This window comes from Lonchura striata, chromosome 21 (assembly GCF_050655825.1).
Source record: "Lonchura striata isolate lonStrDom1 chromosome 21, ASM5065582v1, whole genome shotgun sequence".
Taxonomy (NCBI): domain Eukaryota; kingdom Metazoa; phylum Chordata; class Aves; order Passeriformes; family Estrildidae; genus Lonchura; species Lonchura striata.
In genome coordinates this window covers 9,505,610-9,513,936 of record NC_140723.1, presented here as the reverse complement: position 1 = coordinate 9,513,936, position 8,327 = coordinate 9,505,610, and the positions used below count along the sequence as shown (strand labels likewise).

The window sequence follows — 8,327 nt, the reverse complement described above, 5'->3', positions numbered from 1 at the left end:
GTTTGGGGATTACACAGGATCTGTGTTACAGCATCCTCTGAGCATCTGCACCTCATGGCTCTGCCACTGCTCATCCTTATCTCTCATTTCCATTTGTAGGTCATAGTTGAGGTGCACTTGTGTTTTTTAGGGTGGGTTTGGTTTTTGTGGTTTTTTTTTGTTTTGTTTTTTTTTTTTTTTTTCCTGTAGATAATCCTCTGCAGCATTTCGCAATAGGCATTTTGGCAAAACACCAATCTTGGCAAATCCTTCAACCCTGTAGAGATGCCCAGGTGTCTGATGTGAGACGTTCCTGGGGCTTTGAGTTATTCTATTTTCCCAGAATTCTGGCACATGGCAAATCTAATGCTTTGGAATGTAGCAATGAATCAAGGCTCAGAATGTTCAGAAGGGTTTGTGAACCTTCATTTTCCAGCCTTTACAGTTCAAGAATTTATGGTTCTTGGACATCTGTGACACATGAAATACTGTGTGACCCAAAGTGATACAAAACTATATCTCCATGGTCTTGGCAACACCTATAAAATAGGTGTATTTATATTTTCTGTTCTGTCTAAACACTAAATTTATGATATATCAAACAAATCTGCCTTGTTAATCCCCATCTGAAACTTTTTTGGGGGTAAAAAGAGGCAGGTAGAGGAGCAGAACTAGGAGTAGTCTGTCACAGCACAGGTAGTCTGTAGCTAAACAAGGTAAATCTGGCCATAACAAATCCAATTCAACTGACCTGGCTCATTCTAGAAAAAAGGTAACAAAGACCTCAGCCAACCCTGTTCAAGCATAGATGCAGATATACCACTGGCCAGAGAGCTGGGAGGAGAGAGGTCCCATCATCAGCTAAGCTGGAAGATTACAACACCTTATAATGTTAATTATAACATTATATATATATATATATATATAATGGGCAGCCATATTAAGCTCAACGCTCTTTGCTGATGACTCTCCGTTTTGTGTCCTGTGTCTCTCTCCAGCCCACAACTCCACACAACAGTAGTCAAATGATTAAGCTCCTTTCCCAGGTTAATGACAGTGAAAATCAGATCTTGGATTCTGTGAGGTTTGTCAAAACCATGTGTTAAAAAAGTTCTGACAAGACCCAAACCTTGAACTTCAGCAAATATTTTATTAAAAAGAACCTGCTGTGGCTGGAAGGGAAAAAAAGAAAAATGTTTTCTGAGATGGGATCATCTCACAGAACTAGAGAGGACTCAGGAGATGCTGTAGGGACAGAACACTGAATAAGAATTATTAAAACCACCACTAAATTCAAACAGCCATGGCTCAGATGTGTGAGAAGAGCCTTCTGCATGCCTATGTGTGGGAGTCATTTTCCCTTTTCCCTCATTTCTGCCTATTTAAAAAATGAATGTTGTTTCACAGTGTTTTGGCTGAAAGCAAGAGGTATGACCCAAAATCTCAATAGTGCTCATGAAACTGGTGTCTTTGTTTGAAGGACTGGAGTTTACTAGGGAAGGCAGGAGCCTACCTTGGAATGGAGAATGTAAACCCCCTCCTCCCGAATTATTATGATTTTGAACTTAAGGGGCTCTCAGGCAAAGATATGAAGATGCAGATAAGAGTTCTTTACTAGAATGTATAACAAGGCAAAGAAACAATAACTATGACATTAACAACAGAACCAGGGACCCAGTAAAAGCCTTTTTTGGCTGCTGGCACTTTCCCCTTTGGTGCAGTTATCGTCACAGCTGGTAGCAAATGAGAAAAAAAAAAACCCGGGGTGGTGGACTAGATGTATTAGAAGTTCCACAGTGGTAGCTGAAACTCAGGGATGGTGCCAGCTACAGCACGGAGAAACCCAGAGCCGTAGTGAAAACAGCGGGGATGGGGCAGGGACGGCCCGGCTCCGAGCTTTGCAGGGAGAGGCGAAGTTCAGCATTCTCAGGGCACACGACCAGCTGGGGGTCCATCCCTCAGAGCTGAACTCTGGCGGTGCCGGTGAATTCTCCTTGCAGTATGCGACAGCCTGGCCGTCCTCTTCCGATGCCGAAGAGCAAGAGCGCCCAGCTGCCTCCAACCCTGTCTTTTTACCTGACACCCCCCCCGCCCCGCCCATTCCCGCGGTATCTCTGTCCCTCGGAGAGAAACTCTCCGAGAAAAAAAAGGTATAGCCAGATGGTCCATTCTTCTCCCGTCTTCAGACACAGTCTTTTGTCTTTCTTAAGTACCCATAAGTATCCAGTAGTAAATTTCCTAGCATCGTATGGGGAAAAAAATTCTGTAAGAAACCCAATACCCAACAACTGGTTTAATGACCAAAAGATGTTCGTCGGAGGGGGGAAACTGTTTCAGCCTGCCTGTGCTGTGAACAAAGGTAGATCTCCCTCTTGGATGTGCTTCCAGCCTACATGTCCATCCCCAGGGAGTGTTCAGGTGACTATTGTGACTTAGGTCACAGCAACCACCCAGGACAGCAAATCCCTGGGTTTGAGGTGGGACGGGATGTATTTCTGGACCAGGTGCAGGGGCAAGACAAGGATCCTAAGACGACACAGCAGCCATGCAAAAACCTGGATGGAAAACATGATCTCTGAAGAAAAACATTCATAGCAGGGGTCATGTCCCTGCATAGGGGAGTAGAAATCAGCTTAAATTAGTAAATACCCAATTAGGCACAAGTCAGCTCTGAATTCATGGAAAATGGGAGAAAACAGGGAGACTTCAGCTATGAGGGCTCATGAGGGCTCATAAGAAGGCCCATAACTGGAAGATCCTGGTTGCATTTCAGCCTTTGGAAGAGACTTGTGGAGGGGCCAAGCTGGATTCCCAAGGATTTAACCAGAAGTTAAGAAATTTGTAAGACCACATCCCCAGCTTTGAGAGCAACATGTGGCAAAAGACGCAGTATATTTAGCCAGGAGGGCAAGAAGTGTTCAGGATTGGGGAGAGGCTCCTGCCACACTGCAGAAGTGGCTCTGAACCAGTACTGGAGTCACTGGAGGGGACTCGTCCAGATGGGGAGTGAGAGGAGATCAAAGAGACAGTTCCAGAAAGATACCCATGATTGAAAATATTTTAATACCACCAAGTCACAATTTTAAGTACAAAAAGCAAAGAAGAAAGAAAAAAAAAAGCATTCAAAAATCCTGACCCATCCCATTTCCAAGGTCATGCATCCTATGGAAAAGTTAATGGAATTTATATTAATAGAATAAAAACATTCTTTACACTGAAATATAAAAAGGCCTTTTTAGTGTGTTTGTTTTTTTTTGGGGGGGGGTTGCCTTTGTCTCTTTAAAACTTTGTTTTGAAGCACAAAGTTCCTTTTCAATCCTTACTGCAGTGGCTTTGTTTGGTGTTTTTCAAACCCCCAAATCTGCGTTCAGCACCTGATGAGTGATGCCAGCCTACAAGCACTGCTCTCCCCTGAGGGATGCAGGTCCCAGTTTTACAGGGGGACTGCAACCTAAAAGAGATAAAGGCAGTTAATGCCAGGGAGAAAGAGAGAAATCACCCACCCGGGTGGGAAAACATTGTTTCTCCTCCAGCACAGCCAGGGACCCAGACCTGCGCATGGACATATCATCAAATAGAGGGAAAGGAAATAAAACAGAATGAAAGAAAATAAAACAGAGAAAAGTAGAGTAAAATAAAATAGAGCAAAATAAAACAGAGAACTAGAAAATAAAATCAAGTAAAATAAAATAATAAAGCAAAATAAAATAGAGCAACCCAAAATTTTAAAAAATCAGCTTTCTCTTCATATTTGGGTTTTAAAATAAAATAAAATAAAATAATAGATAATGAAGCTGTTTGGATAATTTCCAGTGTCCTTCCCTGTGGGTTGGTTGGCCCAACACCTGCAGCAGGGCTGGAGGGATGGAGTACAGAGAGTTTGGAGGATTTACAGATTAAATTGGAGCTTTGGCAGTTGCAAAACAATTAGTAGCAGTAGAATAGAGGTACAAAGTGGTGGAGGTAATTAGCACGTTGTGTTTGGAACCTTCACTGTCTGCTCTAGGGGATCCTGGCGGGGAAGAGGGATTTGGACGCAGCAGGGAGGCACCAAAACTCAGGGTTGAGTCCATCTGCCACTCAAAATAGTTGTGTTAGGCACCAAAACTAAAAACAAATAATTTGTGGTCAGAGCCCCTTTTTGCTGCTTTAATTTGCCCAAACTAATTTTTTCTTGTTTAACAAGGCACAGCCTGGTCCTGGACAGGAACAAGTCCAAGGTAGTTTGGGCTGGCAGAGCTCAGTTGGAGCAACTGGCCTCCAGGCAGGAATCAATAATAATTAATAGTAATATTTAAGTGTTGCTTTTCAGTAGCAATGAGGCAGGGGAATGCTGCACCCTGAAAGCATGCCTCTGCCAATAGTGGGATGTGGGGATGCTTGAACCCTGAATTCGGCTGGTGCTGTTAGAAGTGAAAACCTCATCCAAGGAAAACCAAGCACTGGCTTTCCTCCCTGCTTGTTCCTGAAAACAGGATGTGGGAGAAGGGTAGCCATAGTACAAAGTGCTTCTGTGCAGCACACCCTCATGGGATTGGCAAATTGGCTCTGTGCCTCTGTGTCACTGGCATCAGCCTCTCTGCATCACCCCTGTGATAGACAGACATGGCCTGACCACAATGTGGGACTGGGGGGTGTCACCCCACCCAGCTGAGAACACAGCAATGATGGATATGGGAGGTGTGATACTTAAAACCTCTACTTTAGAGGCTGGCACTGAAAATGGTACTGAAATCTGGAAGGTAAGGAGAAAGGTCTCACAGGGAATTCAGGGTCTAGGCAGGGTGGGAGTACCAGGGTCTTGCCTGGTTTTGGGGGGGAAGGGAGGCACTGGGCAGCAGGAGCGCAGGGTTAGGGCTCAGACATACTCCCGGGCTGCAGAGGGCTGTGACTGCAGATGGTACTGCTGTCCTCGGCGCTCCTTGGCAGGGCAGGAGCAGCACAGGAGGGACCCCCCCAACATGGAGAGGCTGGCGGCCCCCCAGCCCACGAAGAGAGCAGAGCCAAATTCGTACCTGTGATGAAAGGGGCGAGGGAGCATGAGGGAGGGGCAGAGAGGCACAGGTGCAAACTAAGATGGGCAACAGGATACTCAAAACCCTGATGAGGTGATCAAGGTTATGTCAAGGCAGATTTTGGTTCTTCCCTCTCCATCCTCATCTTTCCTGTTGGCTGTATCCAGCTCCCATGTGTCCCCATGTTTTAATCCTCCCCTGGGCTGAAATTCCATATGTACACCATTACACTTATTACCCTTTCCCAGCTGGTAACAGCTAAAGCTTTAGCACCAGGGACATCTTCTGCAAGGTGGCAGCGAGGGCTTGCAGAGGTCCCACCCGTGGGACACACTGGCCCACAATGCTGTGCCTCATCAAAACCAGCAAGGGAAGGTCCAATGGGAAGTGCAGGGACAAGACAGGATTCAGAAGGGCACCCCCTGAGGCAGGCTCTTACCTAGCGTTGATGGGGATGGTGCTCTCTCTGAAGAACTCATAGGTCACCTGTGTTGCATACAATGACACGGCAGCCAATGTGCACAGACCTGGGCACAGAATCATGGAATCACAGAATGTTTTGGGTTGGAAGGGACCATTAAAGATCACCTAGTCCAAAGCCCGTGCTGTGAGAGAGTTGTCTAGCTTTTCCACTAGACATCAAACATTGATTGTCAGTGACATCCAGCCCTCACCAAACCTCTCCCCTTCCTCTATCAGTGTTGAAAGGAGTTTGAGGATTCCTGTACCACTGATGTATGAAGGCTAGAGCTACCTTACCAGAGAGAACGAAGAGAACACCTCCAGCAACAGCTATGCGGCTTTTGGTGATAGGATCCTCCTCCCCGACTTTAGTGCATTTCATGCCCATCACACTCACGATGATGCCAAAGAAGCCCAGGAGGAGAGAAATGACCATGAGAGCCCGGGATGTCTGGAAGTGAACTGCAAGGGGAGAAGAAAAACTGCTCCCAGCAGGTGCCTTTGGCCACAGCCGGGCACTGGAAGCAAGGTCACTGTATTCCATACTGGTGATGGATCTGTCCTTAACCCTGTCCTTGCTGTGTAGCTCCTGTGTCATATCCTCCCTACTTGACAGATACGGGCACCTCAGCTCAGCTCAAGATACTGCTCCCAATGCCTTCCCTGACCTTCTTCCCTGCCACCCTCATCCTGGTCATGACCAGGCTGGGCTAGGAAACACCTTGCCAGGACCAGAACCACAGTCACCAAATGCCAAAAGGGTGATGAACATCCATGGAGTGGGAGGGTTTTGATGTCCCCATGGGGCACTCTTGGTATCTATATGTGATGCCCATACTGGAGTTCAAACCTGCTGGGGCCAGGAGCGTCCCAGCCACACAAAGGGGCTCAAATTCATGGGGCCAAGAGAGGCTCAGTCTGGGGATGGGGAGGTTGCGGCCCAAGATTCACAGATGGAGAGGGAAGCCTGGACCCGCATCGAGGCTCAGCTCAGTGGATGAGTGGACTCAGACCCTTCTGAGGAGAGTCAGACCTACAATAGGGGTGGGGGCAAGAAGGACTTGGACCCGAAGGTGACTCAGGCTCCAGAAAGAGCCAGGGGAGCTCAAATGCATCCAGATATGAAGAGGGTACAGACCTGTTGGGAATCTGTGTTCAAACTTATACAGGTGGGTTCAAACACAGAGAAGGGCTCAGAGCCATATGGGGAAGGGTCAAACCCACAGCGGGGCACAGACTTACAAAAAGGGGCAAGGGCAGCTCAGGATCCCAGGGGAGCCCAGACCGAAGGCGGAGACAGGCTGGGGGGAGTGCACGCAGGAAAGAAAGCGGGGCTCATCCTACGGGGTCCCGGGCCCCTGTACCCACCTTCGAGGGAGAGCAGCGAGTCGTGCAGGCGACACTGCACCTGCCCGGTGCTCTGCGCGGCGCAACTCATCCACAGCCCCTCGTGGAGCCCCACGGCCGTGATGATGGCGTCCCCGGCGTACGAGCTCTGCCGCCAGTGCGGCAGCACGGCGGCCGCCAGAGCCGCCCCCCAGCCGACCAGCGCCGCCAGGTACCCGGCCAGCTGCCGCCCGCCGCCCATCGCCGCCGCGCCCGCCCGGCCCGCCCCGCCGGACGGGCCGTGGGAGGAGGGAAAGGGCCGGAGCGGGGGAAGGCGGGTGGGGAGTGCGGCAGTGTCGGGGGAGGATTTAAGGTGAAGGGAGAGATATGGGTCTTGCGCGGTGAGATTTAGGCCCCGGGGGGGATTTTTTGATTCGTCGAGTAGGAGAGCTGGGGCCAAGGGGGTGGGTTACTTGGAGTTTAGAGGGAATTGGGTACCGGGAGGCGGGAATTAGAAGCCTGGAAGGGGAGCACTGGGGCCCAGGGAAGAGCATTAGGTCTGAGGAGGAAAGATTTGAATCTGAGGAGAGTGATATGGAGTTGGAGGCAAGGGATTTGAATCCTAGAGGGAAGAATGTGGTCTTAGGGGAAAGATTTGGGGCATGGAGGGTATTTGGGTCCTACAGGAGAGATCTAAGTTTTGAGAGAGACAGAAACCCTCAAGTGACAGTGGAGGGATATGGGAAAATGGGGCTCCCCGACAGGAGGAGGAAGTGGGTTAATGGGAAGTTACCATCCTTGACCCCCTGCTGTGGGCTGGCAGACCCCAGAGGTCACTCCAGGAATTCAACAGGAAGCAGGGAAACGGTTCATTCAGTGAGGGAATTCAGGCACACCATGCCACCAACAAGAGAAGCCATTGTCAGTGTAGGAGAGGGACAGGGGGTGTGGGGAACACGTGTCACCACCCTGGTGACACCAGGCCCATTGCAGCCCCAGGACCTGGCAATCGTTAACTGCCATGGCCTCATCAGCAGTCTGCTCACGCGCTCAGGCAGCTGGGGGTGGACGCTGGGATGGTGGGCAGCCTGCACTGGGACTGTATGTTCACCCTGGAGACAACATCCTTCAGATCCCCCCTTGCCCACCCCAATGCTGAATGGCCCTCCAAGTGAGACTGGGGTGCTGGGTGGCTGCACACGGGGCAGGATTTATTTGCCCACATTCCTGGGACGGTTATAGTAATGGCCGGACATCTGTGGGAAGAATTCAATGTCCTGGGCGGGGTGGGGGGGGCGGGGGTGCCAGGGTGCTCAATGTCCTTATTCAAGGACAGTTCCCTCCTCGCTGGAATGTCCCACTTTATGGAAGCAGGGTCCAGGGGATGCTCAGCTGGAGATTGCATTGCACCTACTGCCCCTGAGGCACCTTGTCTCCCACGAACACCTCTGTGAGGCTACAGGGCTACAATACTCCTGGGCAGATGCTTGCCAGGAGGGAAGGTTGAACCCCAATACCGATGACAGCCAAAGGGTGGCACCAACC

At 49.6% G+C, this 8,327-nt stretch overlaps 1 protein-coding gene across 3 annotated transcripts; it reads right to left on the bottom strand.

Moving 5' to 3' along the window:
- Positions 1-923: 923 nt before the first annotated feature.
- CLDN19 (claudin 19) lies at positions 924-8,208 on the bottom strand. 3 transcript variants are annotated; one of them, XM_085559080.1, is made up of 4 exons: positions 6,825-8,208; positions 5,754-5,918; positions 5,434-5,521; positions 924-2,534 (listed from the first exon to the last, which is right to left on the bottom strand). In XM_085559080.1, the coding sequence occupies exons 1-4, from the start codon at positions 7,042-7,044 to the stop codon at positions 2,417-2,419; spliced, it is 591 nt and encodes a 196-aa protein (XP_085415206.1). In that variant the 5' UTR covers positions 7,045-8,208; the 3' UTR covers positions 924-2,416. The 3 variants fall into 3 exon arrangements, with proteins under 3 accessions (XP_085415206.1, XP_021389481.1, XP_085415205.1); XM_021533806.3 differs by lacking the exon at positions 924-2,534 and adding an exon at positions 3,020-4,994; XM_085559079.1 differs by lacking the exon at positions 924-2,534 and adding an exon at positions 3,020-3,430.
- Between the last annotated feature and the right edge of the window lie 119 nt (positions 8,209-8,327).

Coding starts and splice junctions, on each gene's coding strand:
- CLDN19 (XM_021533806.3), bottom strand. CDS start 7,044: ATGGGCGGCGGGCGGCAGCTGGCCGGGTACCTGGCGGCGCTGGTCGGC. Junction 5,919..6,824: donor CTCGCTGCTCTCCCTCGAAG/GTGGGTACAGGG, acceptor CTCCCCTTGCAG/TTCACTTCCAGACATCCCGG. Junction 4,995..5,433: donor ACCATCCCCATCAACGCTAG/GTAAGAGCCTGC, acceptor CTTTCATCACAG/GTACGAATTTGGCTCTGCTC.